The sequence below is a fragment of the Sus scrofa genome, chromosome 9 (genome assembly GCF_054392235.1).
Source record: "Sus scrofa isolate SSC_HxYL_T2T_F1_AM1 chromosome 9, Sscrofa_HxYL_maternal_Yorkshire_Landrace_v2.0, whole genome shotgun sequence".
Taxonomy (NCBI): domain Eukaryota; kingdom Metazoa; phylum Chordata; class Mammalia; order Artiodactyla; family Suidae; genus Sus; species Sus scrofa.
In genome coordinates this window covers 46,464,302-46,491,851 of record NC_139391.1, presented here as the reverse complement: position 1 = coordinate 46,491,851, position 27,550 = coordinate 46,464,302, and the positions used below count along the sequence as shown (strand labels likewise).

At 46.6% G+C, this 27,550-nt stretch overlaps 1 protein-coding gene across 13 annotated transcripts; it reads right to left on the bottom strand.

Annotated features, from left to right (window-relative positions):
- Positions 1-4,111: 4,111 nt before the first annotated feature.
- Positions 4,112-25,344, bottom strand: HINFP (histone H4 transcription factor). Of its 13 annotated transcripts, XR_014815423.1 has the most exons (11): positions 25,286-25,344; positions 19,460-19,644; positions 17,508-17,737; positions 17,140-17,251; positions 16,812-16,964; positions 16,218-16,295; positions 16,012-16,132; positions 15,785-15,923; positions 15,568-15,692; positions 7,757-8,310; positions 6,920-7,716 (listed from the first exon to the last, which is right to left on the bottom strand). XR_014815423.1 is itself a non-coding variant. In XM_005667424.4 (10 exons), exons 2-10 carry the CDS (start codon positions 19,632-19,634, stop codon positions 8,109-8,111), a joined length of 1,335 nt encoding a protein of 444 aa, XP_005667481.1. In that variant the 5' UTR covers positions 19,635-19,644; positions 25,286-25,344; the 3' UTR covers positions 4,112-8,108. The 13 variants fall into 13 exon arrangements, 11 of the variants coding, with proteins under 11 accessions (XP_005667481.1, XP_084832470.1, XP_084832468.1 ...); XM_005667424.4 differs by having other exon boundaries at positions 4,112-8,310; XR_014815424.1 differs by lacking the exon at positions 17,508-17,737.
- Between the last annotated feature and the right edge of the window lie 2,206 nt (positions 25,345-27,550).

Below are 27,550 nucleotides of genomic sequence, written 5' to 3'. Positions count from 1 at the left end.
AAGAATTTTTATTCTCAAGAACAGATCATACACCCTTACTCTCCAGGTCAGATTTGCCATGGTTCAAGGTCATTTCATTTCCTTGTGAAAGGAAGGGAAACTACATTTATTGTATGTCAACTATGTGCTAAGCACCAAGCATAGAGATGTGCTCTCCAAAGAAAAAGCTACCTCTGTTTCTTTCGGCCCTTAATTCCCAGATCCTGTGCACAAAGAAAACCCACTCAATAGATATTTGTTCACTAAACAGTCTACCCAGTCCTTAAAACAAATTTGAGGCAAGTATTATCCTCCTGTGTTTCAGATGTTTCGGATAAGGAAACTGAATCTGAGGAATGTATAAACATGAGGTCACACGACTCATGTGATAGGTTTGGGGATCCGAATTCAAGGCTGGACATTGTGTTGTGGTTTTTGTTTTTGTTTTGGGTGGGTTTTCTTGGGGGGGGTTGTTTTGTTTTGTTTTGTTTTTTGCTTTTTTTTTTTTTTTTCCTTAAGGGCCACACCTGTGGCATAGGGAAGTTCCCAGACTAGGGGTCGAAAAGGAGCTACAGCTGCCAGCCACAGCAACAGCCACAGCCACAGCAACATCAGATCCAAGCAGTGTCTGCGACCCACATCACAGCTTATAGCAACACCGGATCCTTAACCCACTGAGCAAGGCCAGGGATCCAACCCGCATCCTCATGGATACTAGTTGGGTTCTTAACGCGCTGAGCCACAACGGGAGCTCCCTATTTTTGGATTTCTTGGCGGCAGCACGCAGCAGCATCTCAGTTCCCAGACCAGGGATTGAACCCAGGCTTCAGCTTTTCAACCTTCTAGAGGTCCAGTAGGACAGACCCTCCCCCAATCTGGGAGAGACCCCCAACTCCCTCAACATCTCTTCAAAGACAGAACTTGGACTCCCTAGAATTCACACCTCTAACTCCAAGAAGAGACGTCATAACTCAAGAGCAGTGGTTCTCAAGCTTAGCGCACAATGGAGGGCTCCTTATTGTACAGGACACTGGGCCTTCTTCCCAGAGTTTCTGATTCAGTATCTGGGGTAGGGTCAGAGAATTTGCAACTCTAATAAGTTGCTAGGGGAGTTCCAGTTGTGGCTCAGCGGGTCAAAAACCTGACTAGTATCCAGGAGGGTGCAGGTTCAATCCCTGGCCTCACTCAGTGGGTTAAGGATCCAGTGTTGCCACGAGCTGCGGTGTAGGTCGCAGTTGTGACTCGGATCTGGTGTTGCTGTGGCTGTGGCCTATACTGGCAGCTGCAGTTCCAATGTGACCCCTAGCCTGGGAGCTTCCATACGCCGCAGGAGTCTCCCTAAATAATAAGTCGCTAGGTGAGGCTGATGCTGCTAGCCTGGGGCACACTTTGACTTCTCATCTTCAGACGAAATTTCCAGTCTCTTACCATGGACTTTCCTTCTCTGCCCAAATGGACCCTCCCCTCCATTCTTTGAAACTGATGTCTTTCCTATTTCTAGGATGCTCCCCAATTCCTGTCCCAGAACCTCCCACTCCACATCAAGACAGACTCCATCACAGGCATGTTCCTTAGATCTAGATGGGAGAGATTATTGGTAATTGACTTACAAGGAGCAAGGAAGAAGCAGAAAATTTCTGTGTCAGCTTAGTGCTTGGAGCTAATCTAGCAGGCACAGGGTGCACTGGGCAGGGATTTGAGGGAGAAGCAGTTGGTAACGAGCTTTATGGACATATGGGGAAAGGGCAGTAGGAAAGTGCTATAGGATCTGGGAAGAAGTTGGACTGGGAACTTTGGAACAGACTCAGTTCTGCTTCCGCCACCCCAGGCCCCCTGTCCCTCCCGGCCTCCCATGCCCACCGTGACAGTCTCTCATCTGGATAGACTTGTAATTTGGAAGGACCCTCTGCTGGTCACTTGGGGAAATGCAGCCCAGGTTTGGGAGTGCGTGGTGGATAAAGAGGGAGGCTGATAAGATAGGAAGTCTAGGCAGCAGTAGGGTACTTACTAGGCAGAGACCCTTCTGCTGCCTTTTTAAAAAGTCTCTATTGTTTAGAAATATAAGAATGTAACATATATAACAAAGTCAAGCAATATTGAAGTATATTTTTAAAGTGCAATATTTGTCTCTCCATCTCTTTCCTGCCATGTCATACCGTTTTTTTTTTTTTTTTTTTTTTGGCTACGCCTTTAACATGTAGAACCTCCCATACCAGGGATGAACCCGAGGCACAGCAGCTGCTGCAATGACAACGCTGGATCCTTAACACGTTGCTCCACAAGGGAGCTCCGCCATTTCCTTTTGATAAGAAGAAAATGAGGGGTTCTCTGAAGCAGCAGAACACCAAGGTTCTCTGCCTAAGAGTCACTGCCTATTTTCCTTGAGAACCCACACACTTCCCACCTCCCAGTCTCGGCTTCCTTCCCCTAGAATCTGACCTCCCACCACACCCCTCTACCCTTTTTGTGGAACCAGCCTGAGACCAGGCTGTCAAGGACCCGTTCCCCTGCTCCTAATACAGGGCCCACTCCACTGGAGGGTGGACAGAAAGGCCACTGCTGGTAGGTGTTCAAAACACCTGATTTCCCTTGGTTTCTGCTACTCCATTGACCTCAGTCTCCACTCAGCAGCCTACTACTTTGTGGACATGTACTCTGGACTCTAAATAGCTCCATCTCCATTTAAAAATATCCCTTTTCCAGAGTTCCCTTGTGGCTCACAGGTTAAGGATCCAGCATTGTCACTGCTGTGGCTCTGGTTATAGCTGTGGTGAAGTTTTGATCCCTGGCCCAGGAATTCCCCCATGCCAGGGATGTGGCCAAAATAAAAAAAAAAACTAAAATGTCTCTTCTGACTACCTTTCCCTCCTGACCCTTAATTTTCAGAGGCTTACCTTATTTGATTATAACTACTCCCTTGCAGTCTCCCAGGGCCTCGGTCCAGCTTGGACCTCATGATCCTTCTCTGGCTGCTCTAATTACCTTGCTCCTTGGCCCTAGGCAATCCACCTCCAGGTTGGCAGGCCATGCTGACGATCAACCCCGTGGTCTGTCTTCTGCTTTTGCTCCAGGGGTGCTGGTATCTGCTACAAAAAGAGTCTGATTGTATTGAAGTTGCCACTGCCTGATCTTGGTCTTCAGCCTCAGCTGAGTTGTCAGGTGGATCAATCTCTCTCCTGTATGTAGCTTTTTAAAAAAATTATTACAGGAGTTCCCGTCGTGGTGCAGTGGTTAACAAATCCGACTAGGAACCATGAGGTTGCGGGTTCAATCCCTGGCCTTGCTCAATGGGTTAAGGATCCGGCGTTGCCATGAGCTGTGGTGTAGCTTGCAGACACGGCTCAGATCCCGTGTTGCTGTGGCTCTGGTGTAGGCTGGCAGTAACATCTCTGATTTGACCCTAAGCCTGGGAACCTCCATATGCCAAGGGAGTGGCCCTAGAAAAGGCAAAAGGACCAAAAAAAAAAAATTATTACAGTATAGTTGATTTACAATGTTCCTTCAATTTCTGCTGTACAGCAAAATGACCCAGCCACCCATACACACCCTTTTTTTTTTTCATTTTCCATCAGATTCTTACCCTAGAGACTGGATACAGTTCCCTGTGCTGTACAGAAGGACCCCATCACCCATCAGTTCTAAATATAACAGTTTGTATCTACCAACCCCAAACTCCCAGTCAGTCCCCCTCTCTCCCCACCCCCATCCCTGGAAAACACAAGTCTGCCCTCCATGTCCATGATCTGTTTCTGTTTTGTAGACAGATAATTTGTGCCATATTTTAGACTCCACATATAAGCGATTTCATATGGTGTTTGTCTTTCTCTTTCTGATTTATTTCACTTAGTATGAGAGTCTCTAATTCCATCCATGTGTCTGCAAATGGCATTATTTTGTCCTTTTATGGCTGAATAATACTCCGTTGTATATCTGTACCACATCTTCTTAATTCATTATCTGTTGATGGACATTTAGGTTGTTTCCATGTCTTGGCTATTGTGAATAATGCTGCAATGAACATATGGGTGCATGTATCTTTTTCAATGAAAGTTTTGTCCAGATATATGCCCAGGAGTGGGATTGCTGGATCATATGACAGTTCTATATTTAGTTTTCTGAGGTACTTCCACACTTTTCTATTTTTTTGACCATATTAAAGTACAAAATTTAATGATTTTCTGTTTATAGAAGACATATGTAAAACTGTGATAATGGGTTAAGAAGAGAATTAGCAAAATATCAAAAATATGAGTCAAAATATAGTACAGGTGACATTTTTCTTAAGTTACAAGGTAAAATTATAGACAACAACCTTTTGGAGCTGAATGATGTAGCCATAATTTTTTTAATTGCACAAACTAATGTTCTAAAACGTTTTCAAATACACAAAAACCCTTGAGAAAGTTGGTATTAAATATGTATTCCATAAACTTTTACTGTAAATACAGCAAATTTTACAAATGTCCAGGAATATAAAATAAAGCTGTTATCTGTATATACCTCCATTAGGGATTCATTTTACCAAGCTCTACTTCCAAGAGGGCATCTTAGAATTTGAGTCATGCAAAGCTCTACTTAAAAGAGACACATGCACCCGCATGTTCATTGCAGCACTATTCACAATAGCCAGGACATGGAAACAATCCAAATGTCCATCGACAGAGGATTGGATTCGGAAGATGTGGTATATATACACAATGGAATACTACTCAGCCATAAAAAAGGATGACATCATGCCATTTGCAGCAACATGGATGGAACTAGAGACTCTCATACTGAGTGAAATGAGCCAGAAAGACAAAGACAAATACCATATGATATCACTTATAACTGGAATCTAATATCCAGCACAAATGAACATCTCCTCAGAAGAGAAAATCATGGACTTGGAGAAGAGACTTGTGGTTGCCTGATGGGAGGGGGAGGGAGTGGGAGGGATCGGGAGCTTGGGCTTATCAGACACAACCTAGAATAGATTTACAAGGAGATCCCGCTGAATAGCATTGAGAACTATGTCTAGATACTCATGTTGCAACAGAAGAAATGGTGGGGGAAAAACTGTAATTGTAATGTATACATGTAAGGATAACCCGACCCCCTTGCTGTACAGTGGGAAAATAAAATAAAATTAAAAAAAAAAAAAGAATTTGAGTCATGATTGCTTACTTCCTTAGTTAGCTGTGTGGTCCATGAGCAGTTTGGAGACACATCTGCTTGGGGAATTGTAGGACATCTGATTCACCTAGACTCATAGTAAGCACCCAGAAATGTGGTGGGCTTTTTATCAGTTACTCACACCCAGGGGCAGGCAGACATGTGGCTAAAAAAACTCCAGAATGCTGGGAGTATGAAAACCTCCCAGTACAAAGGGGTTTCTCCAAGGTTTTGATGGGCTCCTCATTTAATTTTAAGGTGGTAACTGGAATCTGGGTGCGTGCATAAGGACTTGAAAACCAGAGAAATTTACACCTCTTACTGGGAATGCTCCATCCTTTGCTCTGTGTAGGTGTGTTATGTCCACAGTCTGAGTCTGTTGGCTTCTTCCCACCCATGATATCTCCATCACTTCTGTCACCTTGCAGGTAGTAAATCAGGTCAGGGATACTCTAGATAGCAGAGGACCCAGGCTAGAACAAATCTACATGTGAACAGCTCCCAAACTACCATCTCTTTTTTCTGTTCTAGACTTTTTTTTTCCCATTCTTTTGGGTGCTTGATACCATTGCAAAGGTATGGACAAAAGGTCACGCAGGCATTATTGAGGGTGAAGGATATAGACGTGGAAAAGTGATATTTCTCTGCCCCCCAGAAAAGGCAGAGGAGAGATTCAAGATATTTTATTTTTGAGGGGTCAATGGTACGTTTAGGTTCAGCCTACTGTTGTGTGTCTTCCCCACTCTTTCTTGATGGCACTAGCATTCTACCTGACTTCCAGGCTCCAGAGGACATCCACTTCCATACTGTTTTCCATTGTGGTTGTACCAATTTTCATTCCCACCAACAGTGAAGGAGGGGTCCCTTTTCTCCACATCCTTTCCAGGATTTGTTGTTTGCTGACTTGTTAATTACAGCCATTTTGACTGGTGGGAGGTGATACCTCATTGTAGGTTCTTTTTTCTTTTATTTATTTATTACTCAATGAATTTATTACATTTATAGCTATACAATGATCATTACAATCCAATTTTATAGGATTTCCATCCCACAGCCCCAACGCATCCCCCCACCCCTCAAATCATCTCCTTTGGAAACCATGTTTTTCAAAGTCTGTGAGTCAGTATCTCTTCTGCAAGAAGTTCATTGTGTCCTTTTTTCAGACTCCACATGTCAGTGATAGCATTTGATGCTGGTGTCTCATTGTCTGGCTGACTTCACTTACCATGATAATTTCTAGGTCCATTCATGTTGCTAAAAATGCTGGTATTTCCCTCATTTTAATGGCTAAGTAATATTCCATTGTGTATAATGTACCACATCTTCTTGATCTACTCCTCTGTCGATGGACACTTAGGTTGATTCCATGTCTTGGCTATTGCAGATAGTGCTGCAGTGAACACTGGAGTACACGTGTCTTTGCGAGTCATGGTTTTCTCTGGATAGATGCCCAGGAGTGGGATTGCTGGATCAAATGGTAGTTCTAGTTTTAGTTTTCTGAGGAATCTCCATACAGTTTTCCACAGTGGTTGCACTAATTTACAATCCCACCAACAGTGTAATAGGGTCCCCTTTTCTCTATACCCTCTCCAGCACTTATTTTTTTGTAGACTTTTTGATGATGGCCATTCTGGCCGGTGTAAGGTGGTATCTCATAGTGGTTATGACTTGCATTTCTCTAATAGTGAGTGATGTTGAACATGTTTTCATGTGTTTTTTGGCCATCCATATGTCTTCTTTGGAGAATTGTCTGTTTAGACCTTCTGCCCATTTTTTGATGGGGTCGTTTGTTTTTTTGGTATTGAGCGGAGGTGTTTATAAATTTTGGAGATTAATCCCTTGTCAGTCGATTCATTTGCAAATATTTTCTCCCATTCTGTGGGTTATCTTTTCGTTTTGTTTAGGATTTCCTTTCCTGTGCAGAACCTCATTGTAGTTTTGATTTGCATTTCTCTAATATTAGTGATGTTGAGCATTTTTTCATGTGCTTGCTGGCCATCTGCATGTCTTCTTTGGAGAAATCTGCTGTAGCTATGAATGCCATTTCTAAAACTTGACAATTCTTATAAATCTCCTTAATCCAACAGATTATCCCTCAATAACGTTAATCCCTACTTCATCAAGGAAATAGAGATGCCAGGCAGGAAATCCCTCTCATACTTACAAACTAAATCCACATCCCCTCCATCTACTCAAAGGAAAGGTTATCTCCATTCCTTTCCAACCTTCGTCTATCTACTTGTCCTCTGCATTCCTTGCCCAGACAAGAAATGCAAGCTATTTAGCATGGTATGAGAAGTTTTCACAATCTCCCCAACCTTCCCCTCTCAGTCCCAAGCCCCTCTGCTACTGTACATGAAATGAATGTGCTCCTCATTGGCAAAGTGCACCATGGGATTCCTGATCTTGAGCAAAATTCATTCATTCATTGACAGCCTATATGCACTAGGTCATAATCTGACAGAAATGACTCCATTCCCTGTGACTATTCCTTCCTCTTCTCATCTTGGAAAATCATTTCTCTTTTATACACACTCAGCTCTTCTCATCTTGGAAAATCATTTCTCTTTTATACACACTCAGCTCTTCTCATCTTGGAAAATCATTTCTCTTTTATACACACTCAGCTCTTCTCTCCTCTTGTTGGAAGTTGTGGACTTGCCCCAAATATGAGAGAAGCATTGGCTTCCACGCTCCTGGTCCACCTGCCCTCTCTCCCTACCCACACCCCTTTGAGGAAGAGTAAGACAGGGTGTCTCCTTAATCTTCAGACATCCTGATGTCTGACTCCAGATGAAACTTTCAGGCCATCGAAATAGTCTTGACACCCTGCTTCCTCCAGGGATCCGTTGTCACCCACCTCCGGCTTCTAATCTTCCCACAGGTCTCTGGCTGCTTGGACCTGCTTGGTCCAGTGCTTTCTAACCCCAGTGCACAGAGCCTGGGCAGGAGCCCCTCCTCCTAGAGAACCAGAATCACATGGTAGCAGGCCAGAATGGCTTCTGCTGTCCCCATGGTCCAGAGAGAGCAGTAAGGTTTGGTGTGGGCATGACTGATATGACTGAGAGAGAAGGACATTTTCCCAGGGTGCTGGCCTGATTCCGAAGGCACTGATCCTCTGAGGAATGGACCACATCAGTAATGCTTGAGGAATCACTCAAGGGGCAGACCAGGCCCCTGCCGAGAAGACCAGCAAAATAAGGGCACCAAGAAATGAGAAAGAAAAAATAGAAACCAGAATTTGATAGTATATACATACATATATTAATATACACACATATATGTATATTAATATACATATATGTGTGTATATATATTGAAAGTAAAATCAGGAGTTCCCATCGTGGTGCAGTGGTTAACGAATCCGACTAGGAATCATGAGGTTGCAGGTTGGATCCCTGGCCTCATTCAGTGGGTTAAGGATCCGGCGTTGCCGTGAGCTGTGGTGTAGGTCGCAGACACAGATCGGATCTGGTGTTGCTGTGGCTGTGGCGTAGACCGGCGGCTACAGCTCTGATTAGACCCCTAGCCTGGGAACCTCCATATGCCATGAGAGCGGCGCTAGAAAAGCCAAAAAAAAGAAAAAAGAAAGTAAATTCATGTTGTACTTCCATGTATAAGCTTCCTGGTTTAGTATTTTCATTCTGAATTATACATGGGAAATAGGGCACCAGTCTTTCGGCCTTTAATCTTCATCTGGTCTTGATTAAGAGAAAGATCTCTATTGACTTGCCTTTGGGGGTCTGCCTTTGGCCCTGTCCTATTTAACCTTTTAACCTACCACTTGGACAGAGCTGTCAATTAAGCCTAAGTCAAAATTTAAAGAAGACAAACACAAGGGCCTGCTGTTAGTTCCAGGATAACCACTGCCTGCATCCAAAGGGAAGGAGCATGGTTTAGGCAAGAACAAAATATGTAAAGGCTTAGGGGTTCCAGCGGGCAGCACTTCACATTAAATTGAAAGCATGGTGTAACCAAAACCTCAGGCCCTGAGTGGGGGTAGAGAGGGGACCCCAAACTACATGACACAAGAAGGTTTAGAAGATGAGGGGGAGTTCCCGTCATGATGCAGTGGTTAACGAATCCAACTAGGAACCATGAGGTTGTGGGTTCGATTCCTGCCCTTGCTCAGTGGGTTAACGCTCCGGCGTTGCCGTGAGATGTGGTGTAGGTCGCAGACGTGGCTCAGATCCCGCGTTGTTGTGGCTCTGGCATAGGCTGGCAGCTACAGCTCCGATTAGACCCCTGGCCTGGGAACCTCCATATGCCGCGGGAGCAGCTCAAGAAATGGCAAAAAAGACAAAAATAAAATAAAATAAAATAAAGAAGATGAGGGTACTTAGTCCAAAAGAAGCCTCCATTATCTTCAACTATCTGAAGGCCTGATAGGAGAAGCAGAGTTAGACTTGTTTAGTGGAGGGACACAGCATGGATGGTGAAATTAGAACAGGATCCTAGAGGAATTTGGAAATGCAGTGTCTTTGCTTATGGAAAGTCTTCACTTGCATTTCCTCTCTCCTCCATGTAGCCATTAAAAAAAAGTATCTTTCCCTAACTGAATCACTTTGCTATACACCTGAAACTAACACAACATTGAAAATCAACTATACTTCAATGTTAAAATTTTTAATTAAAAAAGGTATTGGAGGAGCTCCCGTCGTGGCGCAGCAGAAATGAACCTGACTAGGAACCATGAGGTTGCGGGTTCGATCCCTGGCCTCACTCAGTGGGTTAAGGATCTGGCATTGGTGTGAGCTGTGGTGTGGTTTGCAGACGTGGCTTGGATCCTACATTGCTATGGTTGTGGTGTAGGCCAGCATCTGTAACTCAGACTGGACCCCTAGCCTGGGAACCTCCATATGCTGTGGGTGCAGCCCTAAAAAAAAAAAAAAAAAAAAAAAGGTATTGGAATGAAAAAAAGGTATTGGGGTTCCTATCACTGGCTCAGTGGTAACAAACCTGACTACTATCCATGAAGAAGTAGATGCTATCCCTGGCCTCATTCAGTGAGTTAAGGATCTGGCATTGATGTGAGCTGTGGTGTAGGTCACAGATGTAGTTCAGATCTGGCATTGCTGTGGCTGTGGTGTAGGCCAGCTGCTGCAGCTCCAATTTGACCCCTAGCCTGGGAACTTCCGTATGCTGTGGGTGTGGCCCTAAAAGACAAATAATAATAATAATTTTAAAATGAAATTAAAATTATTATCAGGAGCTCCCATTGTGGCTCAGCAGGTTAAGAGCCTGACTGGTATCCATGAGGATATGGGTTCGATCCCTGACCTCACCCAGTGGGTTAAAGGATCTGGCATTGCTGCAAGTTGTGATATAGGTTGCAGACGTGGTTCACATCTCATGTTGCTGTGGCTGTAGCACAGGCCAGCAGCTATAGCTCTAATCAGACCCCTACCTGGGAATGTCCATATCCTGCAGGTATGGCCAAAAAAAAAAAAAAAATAGCATAGTTGATGTACAATACTATGTTACTGGCGTACAACAGAGTGATTCACAATCTTTAAGGGTTATACTCCATTTATAGCTATAATGATATATTGCCTATATTCCCTATGTTGTACAATATATCCTTACAGTTTATTCCATACATTATAGTTTGTACTTCCAACCCCCTCCCTCATCTTACCCCTCCACTCTCCCCTCTCCTCACTGGTAACTACTAGTTTGTTCACTGTATCTGTGAGTCAGTTTTTTTGTTGTATTTCCTATCTTGTATTTATTAGATTTCACATATAAGTGATATCATATAGTATTTGTCTGACTTCTTTCACTTAGCCTAATACCCTTCAAGTCCATGTACGTTGTTGCAAATGGCTGTTTCATTCATTTTTAAGGCTGAGTGGTATTCCATTGTATATACACCACATCTTCTTTATTCATTTGTTTGTTTTTGGAGGTTGCTTTTTGGGCTGCGTTCGTGGCATACGGAGGTTCCCAGGCTAGGGGTCTAATCGGAGCCACAGCTGGCGGCCTACACCACAGCCACAGCAATTTGGAGTCGGAGCTGCATCTGTGACCTACACCACAGCCCATGGCAATGCCAGATCCTCAACCCACTGAGTGAGGCCAGGGATGGAACCCACAATCCCACGGTTCCTAGTTGGATTTGTTTCCGCTGCACCATGACAGGAACTCCTTTATCTGTTTATTTGTTGATGAACACTTGGGTTGCTTCATATCTTGGCAATTGGGCTGCTATGAACATCAGGGTACATGTATCTTTTCAAATGAGTGGTTTTTTGGGGGGATGTTGAGTTGTATGAGCTGTTTATATATTTTGGGTATTAACTCCTTATTCATCATACAATTTGCAAATATATTCTCCCGTTCAGTAGATTGTCTTTCCATTTTGTAGATGGTTTCCTCTGCTGTGCAGAAGCGTTTCAATTTAATTAGGTCCCATTTGTTTACTTTTGCTTTTATTTCCTTCGCTTTAAAAGACATATCCTCAAAAGCATCGCTACAATTTTTGTCAAAGAGTGTTCCATGTATGTTTTTCTCTAGGCTCTTATGGTTTCTGGTCTTACATTTAGGCCTTTTGTATATGGTGTTAGAGAACACGTTGTGTTTTTCTTTTTTTTTTTTTTTTTCTTTTTGCTTATTAGGGCCGCATTCTCAGCATATCAAGTTCACAGGCTAGAGGTCGAATCAGAGCTACAGCTACCAGCCTACGTCACAGCCACAGCAATGAGGGATCGGAGCTACATCTGCGCCCTACACCTCGGCTCACAGCAATGCCTGATCCTTAACCCACTGAGCAAGGCCAGGGATTGAACCTGAGTCCTCGGATACTAGCCAGGTTCATTACGTCCGAGCCACTGCGGGAACACCCCATGCTGCATTTCTTGAAGGGGATCTTGCGGAGGCCAAGTTCACATCCATAGTGGCTTGACCTTAAAGCCCTCATTATTTCTTGCCTGAATTCCTGCTGTCACTCCCTGTCACTGGCAGAATCACCATTCTAAAACTTGACAGTCTTTTGGGGGTGGCTTGGCTTTCCTTTCCGGTCTTGTCTCTCTCCACAACCTCCTACTGTCCTCTGTGCTCTGGACCACAAAGTGCCCTTTCAGGTTCATTTAGACTAGATCCTCTGCCTGGAATATCCTGCCCACCCCTTTGTAGACAGTAGTCTAATCACTTCCTTGACAAAGCCCTTCCTGATCCCTTACCCGGGTTATACTCTCAGCTCCTGCTTTGAGCCACTTCAATGAACCCTGACAGGCCTCTCGCTCCACACACTTAGGTCTTTCCTGGCCTTGGTACTGCAAGTCCCTCCCGGGCAGATCCTGGGCTTATTCATCTTGGAATCCCTGGCACTTACCGCAGTGCCTTGGACTAACAAGAACTCAGTAAATGGCTGATGGAATTAAAGAAGAGACTTCTCTTTCCTAATTCTTTCAGCAGTAGGCACACAATTTTTGTAGTAAGAATTACAGACACCCTTTGGGGGCAGCTTCCTGCCCAGCCAAGACCCCTGAGAATACTTCCTTGACCTCTTCAGCGCGGTAGAGACCCTAAGAATGGACACAGAGAACTACAACATGACTTTACAGGCAAAAAAAAAAAAAAAAAAAAAAAAAAAAAGCAGAAATGAATCCTATTAGTATCCATGAGGATGCAGGTTTGATCCCTGGCCTCACTCAGCAGGTCAGGGATCTGGCATTGCCATGAACTGCAGTGTAAGCTGCAGATGCCACTTGGATCCCACGCTGCTGTGGCTGAGGCATGGGCCGGCAGCTGTAGCTACAATTCAACCCCTAGCCTGGGAACTTCCATAGCCCGCAGGTGCTGCCCAAAAAGAAAAAAAAAAAAAAAAAAAAAGCTATTTTGCAGGGTTCCAACCCTTTTGAGATTCTAATGAAAAAAAAAGACCCACTCCTCAGGAAAACGCACATTCAGATACACATTGGATCCTGAGCACCTGCCCTTCCCTACAGCCTCCATATCTACCCTTCGCCTCCAGAGTTCCTTCTTTGTCCCACAGGTAAAGAACCCCCACCCCAGAGGCAGTGGGTTCTAACGAGGGTTCAGAGGTGGCCATGGTTGGATGCTCTATATTCCTGATGAGCCCTTGTCCATTTTAGAGTGTTCTACTGCCCACTCCCAGCCTAGCCTGGGATTTCTGGGAGATGGCAGATATTCTGAGAAGAAATGGAGAAGTTTCACCAAACGTGGGGAGTGTGGCTAGGGGACAGGAAACAAGAGGACAGTTAAAAACAAAAACAAATCCCAGTCACTAAAAGGAGAACAAGCCTGGAGTTCCAATCATGGCTCAGGGGAAACGAATCTGACTAGCATCCATGAGGACGCAGGTTCAATCCCTGGCCTTGCTCAGTGGGTTAAGGATCCAGTGTTGCTGTAAGCTGTGGTGTCAGCGGCAGAAGGGGCTTGGATCCTGAGTTGCTGTGGTTGTGGTGTAGGCTGGCAGCTACAGCCCTGATTCAGCCCCTAGCCTGGGAACCTCCATATGCCATGGGTGCAGCCCTAATAAAAAAAAGAAAAAAAGAAAAAAAAGGAAAAAAAAGGGGAACAAGCCTAATTACTCAGCTCCTCTACTGGGCAGCTGTTACCTCATGACTTAGTTAATACCACCAAACATAACAAAGAAATGAGTAACAGCCTAAGTGTTTCTTTTATTACCAAAAACAACTGACACAAGCACACACTCAGTGCCTCCAATCCCATCCCTGAGGAAAACCATCAAGTCCTTGCGGTTGTTGTTGAAGGAAGTGTTTAGAGGGGAATGGCTGCCTGGTTCACTGTGCCTTGGCTGGCTGCGAGGAAAGGGCCCTTACAGGGACCAGTTATGTGTCATCCCTGGGCCTAAAGACCCCTAGAGATGGGAATGGATGTGAGTTGACTAAGGATTTTAATCACTGTTCCAGCGCGTCTAGGGGGTTGTGGTTAAGCCCGACACTAGCCCCTCTACTATAACACACACACGACCAGGGTGCCCTCCTCAAAGAATCTAAATTCCTCAGATCCCCCCACAATGTGGTCTGGTGGAAAAGGGCAGTCCTCTGAGACTGCCCGATGAGGCGAGCCAGGTCCAGAGTGGACCACACTGCCCTGGGCGCCACTCCTAAAGGCATTCATTGGCAGGGCTGCCCACCAGGGGCACTGTTACCAGCCCGGCTCAAACCCTAGGGCCTGGGGGCAGCAATGGTCAGGCTCTGCAGCCGTCACACCATCTGGACTTCTGGCTCCTCAGCTATTCCCTGAAGCTTTTCCATGACTTCCCCCAAGCGGGGCTCAGGGGCTGGGGGGGGCTCTCCCGGGGCCTCAGACAGCACGTAGTAGACGATCTCTCGTTCTCCTTGGACGCTGGTCTGATTCTCCCCATGGACGACAGGGTTGGAAGTGTCCTGAGAGGCCGAGGGGGCTGTCCCCTCACCACGCCTGCCCTCCTCTTCCTCTTCTACCTCTTCCGGGGGTCCTGGCTCCCCTGGCACTGTTTCTAGAATGATGCCCTGCAGGCTGCTCTCATTCAGTGATGCTCCTAGGCCTGATCCCTCTTGTAGCTGCTGCAGCAGCTGCTGCGTCAGCTCCACGCTTTCATAGCGAACCAGCTGCAGCCGCATGTAGCCGTCTTCATGCTCCTTGTACCTGGGGAAGGAGGAGCAGAGGGCAGCAGGCATGGGCAGGGGGAGGCAGAAATGGCCTGGAGATCGGGAGGGTAAGGGTCAAATACAAGGGAAGCAAGAAGCCCTGGGATTCTAAGTGGTGGGGGTTGAAGACAAAAAAGGTCTTTATGAGAATATTTAGGAAAAAAAGGCAGGAAGGATCACTACTCAAAGTGAAGGGGGTGGTGGAGAGAGAGAGAAATTATTTGTGTGGACAGCAGGGTGGTCAAAGGATTTTATGAGATGGCCACGGAGCGATGGATCAGGACCTTGGACTCCAGTTCCAGCTCTGGCTGCATGACTTCTGGCAACATTTACTAGGTTTAGCATCAGGCCTTGGATTCAAAAATCATAAAAATAATCTTTGCCCCCCTTCTACTCCCTAGGTTCCTTATAAATGGAGATGGAACATCAAAGCACCATCAAATTCAAGGGACTCTTTTGTTCGTTTTTTGGTCATTCCTACAGCATGTGAAAGTTCTTGGGCCAGGGATCAAACCTGCGCCACAGCAGCAACCTGAACCACTGCAGCACTAACAATGTCGGATCCTTAACCTGCTGTGCCACAAGAGAACTCCCAAGGTTTTTATTTGTTTTTGTTTTGTTTTGTTCCAAACCTGCAGCACATGGAAGTCCCCAGGCCGGGGATTGAGCCGCATCTATGACTTATGCCACAGCTGCAGCAATGCCAGATCCTTAACTTGCTGTGTCACAGTGGGAACTCCCCAAGGTTTTTAAATTGTCGAAAGGCATGAGAAAAAAGTGTGGGAATCTGGGGGTGGGGCATTGAGAGACATACCGAAAACGGGGGTGCCCAGAGGGCCACTTGAACTGGTGCTTCTTGCGAAGGTGCACAGTGAGGTTGTTGCCCCTTGTGAAGCATTTGTCACACACATGGCATCTGTACCTTGGCTCTGAGTCTCCCTGATGGAGAGAGGAGGGAGGGTGAGGCCAGCTTCTCCCCTGGGCTCCCCCGCACTCCTGATGGCTCTTTCCCCACCACCAGCCCCACTCACTTCGTGTACTTTTCGGCAATGGGACTTGATAGAGCAGAGTGACCGGGCACTGAAGGTGCAGTTCTCAAAATCACACCTGAAGGCTGGCTCCTCACTGTGGGTATGCAGGTGCTTCCGGAGGTCGATCAGATTCTTGCAGCTGCCAGGACAGGAGGCATGAGGGGTTAGAAGGAATGAGGGAACCTGGAACACGAGTTACCTGACTTCCGGTCTCTGCTTCCCCTTACCTGTAGTCACAACAGTCACATTTAAAGGGACGGTCCTCGCTGTGGCGAAAGCGCATGTGGTTTCGGAGGGAGGATGGCAGCGGGCAGGTCATGTCACACAGAGGGCACTTATAGTGGTTCACTGGCAAGCAGAGAGAAGGCTGTGATCCCAGGGTAGCGGAAGCCTGGAGGGCGAGCCAGGAAGATGGGGGCAGCTGGCTACTCACCATGGTTACGCATGTGGTCCCGCAGCAGCCGCTCTGTAGCAAACCTCTTGGAACAGTGAGAGCACTGGAAGTGTTGCTCTGGGGTGGGGCAGGCAGAAGAAAGGGTGGGCTGTGGGGGTGGCAGAGAGGAGAGCGAGCCTGGGAGAGGGGAACCACCCCAGGCAGAAGGGAATCACCGAGGAGAAAAAGGGACCTTTGGGACCTACGGACGGACACAGTACTGTGGAAAGAGCACGGGATCTGGAGTCAAGAACCTGGATTAGAATTCCAGCTTGACCACTTACTACTACCTGTGTGATCTCAGGTAAGTGAGTAACCTCTCTGTTTTCTCATCTGCAAAAAGGGGGATAAGAAACCCACCTCATGGGGCTGCTGTGAGGATTCACTGAGATAAAAGCGGCACCCCGTAGGCACGGAATGACATCTAATGAGTCACAATCAGCTCAGACTGCAGCAAATGACTGTACCCTTGAGGTAGACAGATGTAGTCAAGCTGCAGATACCTTCAGGGGCCCCCTCTCCTAGAAACATGCCCCAGCCCCCAGCCCAAGCAGGACAACTTGTACCCATAGCCCTTCTTCTCCGATTGCTTACGATCCAATGAGGTCTGACGACGGATGTGATCTAAGAACTTGGTGTTGTTGGCAAACATGCCCCCGCAGGTGGGGCAGGCCACCACCTTCTCCTGGGTATGGCTGCGGAGGTGCTCTCGAAGCTTAAAGCGGTCCTTGAAGGTGCAGGTGCAGCCTGCGAAGAAAGGCCTGGTCAGGTCCAGCCATAAACCCCCAGAGGAGGCTCTGGGACCCCTAAGTCTCTCCAGCAGCCAACCCGTGCCTCCAGGACTGGTCCCCCCACTACCAGCCCTAGTCCCTCAGCAACCCCAAGGTTTCTTTGGAAGCCCGAAGTTAATGAGTGGCCCTACCTTTCCAGCCACATGGCACCACATGGTTGTCCTTGCCGACTGTTTGGTATTCACAGCACAGGCTGTGAGCTTCCACGTGCCGATAGAACCACTCGGGGTTGTCGAAGGAGCTCTGTGCCAGGAGCAACGTGGGGTAAGGACTGAGGGTGGGAGGAAGGACTCTTACCCCTAGGTGTGCAAAGGGGGCTTCTTCGCTCTCTCCCAAATTCACTTGGTGGGGGGAAAGCTGGAGCAAAGGGGATCTACTCGGAAATGAAGGAGGGCTACTCGCAGAAACCTCGGGAATACAGGGCATCCCTGAAAGGGTCAAGGCATCTTGAGTTAAGATCCCAGCTTCTCCACCCCTATTACTGCCTCTGCCTGCTGACCTCACAGTGCTCCCACAGACACAGGAAGTGGTCAGGGATGTCAGGGATGAGGTTGCGGCTCTGGAAGTCCAGGATGCACGGGCTGAGGTCGGCCTGGCTCTGCAGCGCCTGCAGCCCCCACTGCTTCAGCTTGGTGTGGTAGCAGTGGAAGTAGACATGGCGGACGAGAGCGGCAGAATTGTCCAGAGAGCAAAAGCCGCACTCCTGCCACAAGCAGGAGAATTCTTCCTCTGCAGAAAGGGGTTCAGAAGGAAGAGTCTGAGACTTTCCAAAGATCTCCTTCCACCTAACGGTGAGTGAGAAAGCCACACTGATCACATCACCAGGAGCTCATTCTGCAAATACCAGTATTTGATGTGACAACTAATGGTGTGATACGTACTGGGGATACAGAAAAGAGTAAAAAATGTCCCAGTCCTTGCCCTCCCACAGCTTCCAGTCAGGGAGGAAAAAACATCAAATAATCATATGTATAAATATAAAACCAGGAGTTCCCGTCGTGGCTCAGTGGTTAACGAATCCGACCAAGAACCATGAGGTTGCAAGTTCGATCCCTGGCCTTGCTCAGTGGGTTAAGGATCTGGCGTTGCTGTGGTGTAGGTTGCAGACGCGGCTCGGATCCCGAATTGCTGTGGCTCTGGCGTACGCCGGTGGCTACAGCTCCAATTCCACCCTAACCTGGGAACCTCCATACACCATGGGAGCAGCCCAAGAAATGGCAAAAAGACAAAAAAAAAAAAAAAAAAAAAAAAAAAAGCTGCAACCAGGGAGTTCCCGTCGTGGCTTAGCGGAAATGAATCTGACTGAGGACACAGGTTCAACCCCTGGCCTTGCTCAGTGGATTAAGGATCAGGTGTCCCAAGATAGGCTACTCCAACTACTTCCTATCTCTCTTTGTACTATATTTCCAATGCTTTATATAGGGCTTTACTTGTTTTGAAAAGTAACTACTTTAAAAAATATAATAATCACCTAATTTGTCTTTTGTAAACATATTACTTGACTTTTAAAGCTATCGTTATAGTTCATAGTTATTAACCTTAAAACTGAATTTGAACTATCAAGAATTTTTTAAGGAGTTCCCATTGTGGCACACTGGAAAATCCGACTAGTATCCATGAGGATGCGGGTTCAATTACTGGCCTTGTTCGATGGGTCAGGAATCCAGCATTGCCATGAGCTGTGGTGTAGGTCAAAGACATGGCTCGGATCCCATGTTCCTGTGGCTGTGGTGTGGGCCAGAAGGTGCAGCTCGATTCAACCCCTAGCCTGGGAACTTCCATATGCCTCAGGTGTGGCCCTAAAAAGACCAAAAAAAAAAAAAAAAAAGTATTCCCAACTGGTGGTCACAGTTAAAAAATAAAAAAGAGAAAGAAAAACACTACCTGAGAGTGAAAAAAGTACATTACCAAGAGCTTGTACAATATGATCCTTTTTTAAAAAACAAAATTGTATTTATCTAATTCATATATACACATGCAGAGAGAGGCCAAAAAGAATATTCACTAAAGTATTATTAGTAATTAACTTTTGATGGCAAGATGGCAAGTTAACTCCATATATCTTTGTTGAATGAGTTTTCTATGACTCTACAATGTTTTTATTTTTAATTTTTTCTTTTTGCTTTTTTGGGCCATACCCGTAGCATATGTAAGTTCACAGGCTAGGGGTTGGATCGTAGCTGCCAGCCTACACCACAGCTCTGGTAACGCTGGATTTTTTAACCCATGGAGTGAGGCCAGGGATCGAACCTGCGTCCTCAAGGATACTAGTTGGATTTGTTACCGCTAAGCTACGATGCGAACTCCTACAACGTTTTTAATAAACAAAAATAAAGCACAATTAGCAGAATAAACCATGATTCCCAATGGCTACCTTCTCCCTTGGCAGCAAGAAAGGTCACTTTCCACACCCCTTGAGCTCTTTTCCCTTCCTGAGTCCTGCTCCCTTACCGAGCGGGTCCTCCTCCTCCTCTTCCTCCTCCCCGGAGCCCTGCAGGTGCTGCTGCAAGTGCTGAGTGACATGCTCGCAGAACTCCTCCATGGCCGAGCACACAAAGGAGCAGGACCCCCACTCACACTGCAGTCCCAGGTTCTCATTTCGGGGAACTTTCCCAGGGGGCGGCATGGCCTTCACCCTAGAGGAGGAGGAAGAAATCAGCAGCTGCAAGGATTCCACCCAACTGGGGGCAAACAGCTGGGCAGGCAGCCTGCCTACAACCAGGAGGTGTTTTCCAGCAACCCTTGAGGAGCGGCGGGCTTTTTCAGTAAGGATAGAGTGAGTCCCAGCTCCTCAAATCCCTGCAAGCTGTATGGGGTTCCTGGGAAGGGAGAACACAAACTAACATTATAGGCTCTGAGCTAGAACTTTAACAGACTTTTTTTTTTTTTTTTTGTCTTTTGTCTTTATAGGGCCGCACTCACAGCATATGCAGGTTCCCGGGCTAAGGGTCCAACTGAAGCTGCAGCCACTGGCCTACGCCACAGCTACAGCAATGCCAGATCCGAGCCAAGTCTGCGACCTACACCACAGCTCCCGGCAACACCAGATCCTTAACCCACTGAGCAAGGCCAGGGATCGAGCCTGCATCCTCATGGTTGCTAGTCGGGCTCGTTAACCACTGAGCCATGATGGGAACTCCCAGACATTTTTTTTCCAAAGCTTTAGAGCAACCTGCTAGAAAGGAATTATGTCTACAGGAGGCAGAATGATGCTCAAGTTCAAAAAGATGGCTTTGGGGAATGATGAGAGTTCAATTCCAGACTCTTCTATCCACCACCTACTTAGCTGTGTGACCTTGGCCAAGTAACTTAATCCCTCTACTCCTGAACATCCTCATCTTTGAAATGGGGATAACAAACCCTTTCATTTTTCATTTCACGCTTACTACATGCCAAGCACCTTACGCAGCACTTTATTTACATTGTGTCACTTAATAAGGAACACCACCCTGTGAGCTAAGTACTATCTGAAATTTCATTTGTAGATAAGGGCTTAAGGCTTGGAGAGGTTAACTAGTGGTGTGGCAGGGTCAGGCCAGGATGATTCCAAAGTGCAAATTCTTTCTAATCCACACAGATGAGCCTTTAAGTTCCTTATTTCTTACTGTATCACATCCTAAGTCCCCCATCGGACTTTCAAAGTGCCATACAAACTTGCTTTGCCTAACCTATCTGGTGGCTGACCATCACTGACCTAACATCTTCCGAACTAAAATGCAGATGTCAGGAGCTCCTGTCGTGGCACAGTGGAAATTAATCCGACTAGGAACCATGAGGTTGCGGGTTCGATCCCTGGCTTCACTCAGTGGGTTCAGGATCTGGCGTTGCCCTGAGCTGTGGTGTAGGCTGTAGACTCAGCCTGGATCCTGCATTGCTGTGGCTGTGGCACAGGCTATAGGCCAGCAGCTGTAGCTCTGATTGGACCCCTAGCATGGGAACCTCCATATGCCACGGGTGCGGTCCTAAAAAGCAAAGTAAAATAAAATGAGATTTCAATTGACATAAGAGGCGGTTATCTGTCCAGGTTATACCAGGTCTATGTAGCTAGGCATGCTTAGGCATATAATAAATATTTGTTGAAGAAAGCTGAATAAAAAACTAAGGTTCTCGATCTTTAATATGCACACAAATGCAGAGTATTCCAGCCCCTTCCCTATGGGTTCAGATTTAGAAAGGCTGAGGTTAAGCCTAGAAATCTTCCCTTTTAACTTGGCACCCCAGTTCTGATTGGGCAGCTCCAGGAGCAGTTTCAGGGACAATAAAAGAATATCTAACCATCATTAAAACCAAAGACCGGGGAGGGAGTGGGATGGACTGCAAACTATAGATGCAAACTATAGAATTTGGAATAGATAAACAATGAGATCCTGCTGTATAGCACAGGGAACCATATCTAGTCACTTGTGATGGAACACAATGGAGGATAATGTAAGAAAAAGAATGTGTGTGTATATACATATATATAAATAAAACTGGGTCACTTTGCTATACAGTAGAAATTGACAGACAATGTAAATCAACTATAATAGAAAAAGTGAAAACATAAAAAAAACCACAAAAAACAAAGACAGAATGAAGAAGACACTGCAAGCAGAATCTCTTGAGGGGAGGAAGGGAGAAATGACACTAAGAGGCCCTGACTCTGTCTCCTGGGTATGACCTCCTCCTTGAGGATTCTTCCTGATTCTTCTGCCTCCACTGTGGTTCCCTGGAAGGGAGTGGGGCATTGTTCCCTCTGGCCTATCTGATACAGGTGGGCACTCTGAAGAACTGTAATACATACTAAGAGGAAAAAAAAACAGAAAATACAAAATGCATCAAGTCCTTCATGGCTACAAGTATAAGAACCTACTATACCAACTACTTACAAAAGAAACCCCTTTCTAATCCGAAGCCTTTGCCCCTCCAAAGACAGTCACCTTTGACATTCTGGGGTTTGTGTACTTGGGGTGGCTGGGCAGCTCATAGACTAACAGTGAAGCCCTATTAGGAGAAAATGTTGACTACTTTTATAATTCGTAGGTAGAAAAAGCAAGGAAAGGAGTTCCTGTCATGGCTCAGTGGTTAACAAACCCAACTGGGAACCATGAGGTTGCGGGTTTGATCCCTGGTCTCGCTCAGTGGGTTAAGGATCCCGCATTGCTGTGGCTGTGGTGTAGGCCGGCAGCTACAGCTCTGATTAGACCCCTAGCCTGGGAACCTATGCCACAGGTGAGGCCCTGAAAAAGACAAAATAAATAAATAAATAAATAAATAAATAAAAAATAAGGAAAGCCTTCCTAAATCAGACATAACAACAGCCCAAATCTCCTCTACGACCTTTAGGATCAAGTCTGCTTAGCACGGCATGCAAGGCTCTTCTCCAATTGGCCTCAACTTACTTCTCGAGGAGATGGGTGAGGAAACTAACACATGAGGGCCTACCATGTGTCAGCCCTGTCGTAAGCCCTCTTTCAAACTTCACTTCATTTGATTTAAGAGTGCCCTGATTCAAACCGTAAGATCATGTCCACCCACTCCCACCTGTCCATTCATTCCCTCTCCTCTGATTCAACCATCTTTGCTCCTAAACATACCTTCTCCTAAAACACTCTGCCTAAGCAACTTCTATTCATGCTTCAAGCCCAAATGTCCATTCCCTGGTGAGCCCTATACCAATTCATCCAGGTACAGGTGACATGTCCCATCTCCTGTTCCCACAGCACTCCAAATACTTTCATCATAGCACCTGTTACAAGGGAACAGAACATGTCTCCCCTAGCTAGACTAGGAGTTTCTCAGGGCAAGGACCGTCGTTTCTTTACTTCTCAATCCCAGCATGAGCACAGAGCTTTGTACCCTCTGGACACTCAATAAAGTGATATGATCACATCCCAGGAAGATTTCCTAAACTACCTTGCCCCTCAGATTACCCCTGCCTCTTGATTTGATGGCTGGCATAGCTAAAAGTAGAAAATCTCAACCCTATTTTTATGCTGCCCATGGCCACTCATGGTTATTTTGTATTCTTTCTCATTTACCCAACTAGACAACATTAGCTGCTTCCAAGCAGATACCATATCACACCCATGTCCCTATACTGTGTCCAGCACAGTGCTGAGCACAAATACTCTAAACACATATCTGTTGTTAGACTAGGTGGATAAGGCCCAGAAGGCAGGCTACCCAGAGATTTAGAATGACTTGAAACTTAGGCAAAGCTCCCAGAATCCCTTCCTCACTGACTCCCAGCCTTCTTTACTTTCTTTTCCTGTACCCTGCTTGTTTCTACCTGGGCAGCTGTAGGACAAAGTGACTAATCTGGTCACACTTAGCTTTCTGTAGGCAAGGAGTACACTGGAAAGGGCACTGGACCAGCCTTCTGAGGCAACCTGTACAATGGAAAGGGCACTGGACCAGCTGTCAAAAGACCTGAGTTCAAGTTTCCTGTCCTGATGAGTTTGCTCAGCCTAGAATAACATAACAGCTTTTTTTTGTGGTGGTGGTTGTTGTTGTTTTTGTCTTTGTAGGGCCACACCCACGGCACATGGAAGTCCCCAGGCTAGGGGTCAAATAGGAGCTGCACCTGCTGGCCTATGCCACAGCCAGAGCAATGAGGGATCTGAGCTGTGTCTGCAACCTACATCACAGCTCACAGCAACACTGGATCCTTAATCCACTGAGCAAGGCCAGGGATCAAATCCAAGTCCTCGCAGATATTAGTTGGGTTCATTAACTGCCGAGCCACCACAGGAACTCCTCTTTTTTCTTTTTTCTTTTTTTTTTGGCTGCACCCATGGCATGTGGAAGTTCCTGGGCCAGCGGTCAAACCTGAGCCACAGCACTAACCCAAGTCACGACAGTGACAACGCCAGATCCTTAACCCACTAGACGACCAGGGAACTCCTATAACAGCTATTTAGTATCTACTATATGCCAAGCACTATCCTAAGTGTTTTACACATAGAAGAACCCACTAATACAACAAATCTATTGAAGTCGGTACCATTATTGTCCCACTTCAGAGATGAGGAGACAGCCCAGATAGGTTAAGTAATTTACCTAAGATCACAAAGCTAAGAAGTGATGGAGACAGAATTCAAAGTCAGGGAGTTTGCTCCATTCTCTTCCCACACCTGCCTGTCTTACCTCTTCTCGTCTGATTCCCTATTCCTCAGAGACAGCATACCCATATACATAATACCCAAAGCATGTTTTATTGAGTAGCTATTTTGTCAGTGTCCTCCAATAAGCTGTGAGCTCTAGAAGGTGTGGTCTGTGCTCTGTTCGGTTCTAACTGCAGGGCCAACACATACCCTACTAGGAGTTCTTTTAATGTTAAAAGTAAATTTATAACTTATTGCTTTACTTTTGGACAAATCACCTAGCTTTTCTTAAATGTAGAATAAGGTACTAATATCACAGTAATGGGTGAGGGATTCAACAGATCTGATTAGAAAACTCCAACATTTATTAGCTCTGTGACCTTAGGCAAGTTACTTAAAGCAAGGTTTCCCACATGGCATAGGAATAATCATGTCTCAATGAATTGATGTGTGGATTAAACCAGATAATGAATATTAAAATAATAGCCTAACACACTGCTAGAACTCAACAAGTGTTGGCTCTTCATATTCTTGCTTCTGAGGGTGAGATGATTTAAGTATGAATTCTACAAAAAGGTCGACAAAAGGCAAGTGGAAGGATTCCTAACCTTTCCTTTCATCAGGAGTTATAGTTATAAGCAATCAGCCCATACTTAAAGAATATAAACGGTAAGGCAAGCACCGAATGAACGCTGAATGGTATTCAAGAAAGGAGTGACCCGGTTCAGAACCTTCTAAGGATTCACAAATTGGCCGAAGAGATAAGGCTCTGACGTGTTTAGACAACGACCAAAACAAAGCGCGCGAGGATCGAGAGCTAGACAGGAAGATGCCCCAGTGGCCAGGGAACGCTTGCCCTTAGCGATGGGGACAGGGCCCCTGGAGCAGTGGTAGAATTCGGAGAAAAGGAAGGAGACCACCCCAGCGGGTAAACCTCTCCCTGCCTGCTCCACAAGCTTCCCCCTAAGGCGTGGAGGCGACCGTGTTTCAGCAACAGCGAAGCCTCAGATGGCAAAGCATGGAGGTTCAAACCGGGGTTGGGGACCAGGGACGCTGCATGCGCCAAGCAGACTAGCGTGGCCAAGTTGCAAGAGGGAGACTCGCCGAAGCGCCCGGAGAGGAGCCTGGCCTTGGCAGCCGGCCAGAGCGCTGCCCAACGCTGTCCCCGCCAAACCCGGAGTCCCCAACTTACCGCCTGTCGGCTCCCGGGTCCCCAGCTCTCCTCCCACCTCGCACGATCTCCCGGTCTCCGGGAGGGCGCTAGAGCGACGGCCAAAGGCAGCCAATCACCATTCTCGGATCCCTCTAACAGCCAATTGCCTCTGCGACTGACGGAACCCGTGCGCGACCAAAACACGGAAGGGGCGGGAGTGAGGGGCGGCGGGCCGCGAGGAAAGGTAACGCTGCGGGCTTCGCCCGGCTCCAGGCGGGGCGCTGATGGGGATCCCAAAGGCCCGAATTCCCCCAACTGCGCAGGCTCGGCACACGGCACCCACTGGGCATGCGCAGGGTTCGGGTTGGGCGCCGCGTGGGGTCTCCCAGCTCAGTTGCTTAAAGCGCTAGCTAGCCGCGTGGGCGGTGAGACCAAGGACAAGGGGGAGGCAGAGTAGGAGGTGTGCAAAGCTCGATCCTCAGAACAGCCAGCACCGCTGAGCCCAAACTGGGGGTTCTTCGCCTTCTTGATCTTACTGTTTCTTAAATAGCAGTATTCCTTCCGCCATCCCCTTTTCCCCCCAAACCTCTGCGTGTCACGCGCGGCTCGGTGGAAACGGCGCCTTCAAGTCAGAAAACCGGCAGTCAGCCAGATTTCTCCTTCACACGTCACATCCAATCCATTGCCAGATCCTGTGAATTCTACCCCATAAAAACACAGGATCTCGAAATCACCCCTGGTTCTTAATCTTTGCCGCCCCCTCTCTAGTCCATTAACGTCCTTCAACCCAGGTGTCTATGCTAACCTAACTGGTTCCACTGCGAGCACTCTTGCTTCCCCCCAAATTATTCTCAAGGTGATCTTTACAAAGAGCAAATCTGATCAAACCACTGCCCTGTTTTAATCGCTCAAGGGCATTTTGCTGTCTGGAAAACCCATACTAAGGTTTTCTAGATCCTGTGGGACGCAAGGCTTCTCCAAGGAAATAAAACTCAAGCCTCCAGCAAATAGAATTGCCAGACCCTTATCAGCCCACCTGTGTCGCTGTAACTGTTACAATGTTCCTAAGGACCTCCCCACCCAGCAACTTGGCCTACTCCTGCCTGCCCCCTGCAAGGAAAGGTATGTGGCTCACTCCTCACCTCCTCTCCTGGGTTAACCTGGCCTACTCCTTCCTGCCCCCCACTAGAAAAGGTATGTAGCTCGCTCCTTAGGACGCCCCTATAGGCAACATATGCCTCCAGCCAACCAGCAAGTGTATCCAAAGACCTTATCCTTTCCCAACCAACCAGGAAATGTATCAGAAGACCCCTTTCTTCCCCTACCAATCAGCAGGCCAACAGGTGTATGGCAAGAGCACTCCTTGTACTCTTTTGTCTTTGGGCTATAAAACCATGTGCCCAGAGTCAGCTCTTCCTGGTTATCAGGATGTTGGCCCACTGTGTTAGCAGTGTCCCTTGCCTTAATAAACTTGTCTTTTCTACATCTCGGTTTTGTTTTTCGTTTATTTGTTTTTCTTTTCTAGAAACCACTTATGGAGGTTCCCAGGCTAGGGGTCTAATTGGAGCTATAGCCAATGGCCTATCTGCCACATCTTCGGCCTATACCACAGCTCATGGCAATAGCTCTCCTTAACCCACTGAGCAAGGCCAGGGATCGAACCCACAACCTCATGGTTCCTAGTCAGATTTGTTAACCACTGAGCCATGACGGGAACTCCCCACACATCTTGGTTTAAGTCCAGATTCTTTTTCCACCTGCATGCAGAGACCACAACAGATCCTTCAGTATCTGGGTCCTGCATACTTCTCTCCAACCGTGTGTATCCTGAGTGCTTCTTGCTTTCAGTCTCTGCTCTCCAACCCCAAATTGCTTTCAGTGTCTCCAGCACACCTAGTTGCCTTTCCTTTCCTGCCTTGTACTTGCTGTTTCCTCTGTCTGGAACAATCTTCCCCTCCCCTTCCCACTATGACTGATTCCTACTCATTCTTCTGGTCTCAAGGAAGATGCTTCTTTTTCCTGGAAGTCTTTCTGGACATCCCTTTCCTATATTTCCCCAATACAGCTCTGTCACTTCATACTTACCTGTCTACATATCTGCGTTCTGCACCTGACTCAGTTCAGTGAACCAGGGCAGGGATTTTGTGTGTTCTTTATCTTTTATAACCCCCTCGCTTAGCCTAGTGGCTAAAACTCAGTAAGGGTCTAAGACATATTTGTTTTTAAAATTATGTACCTTAGTAAAGTTCATTGGGATTAATATTTATTGTGTTATATTTTTCTAACCTAAACATAAGCCTATAT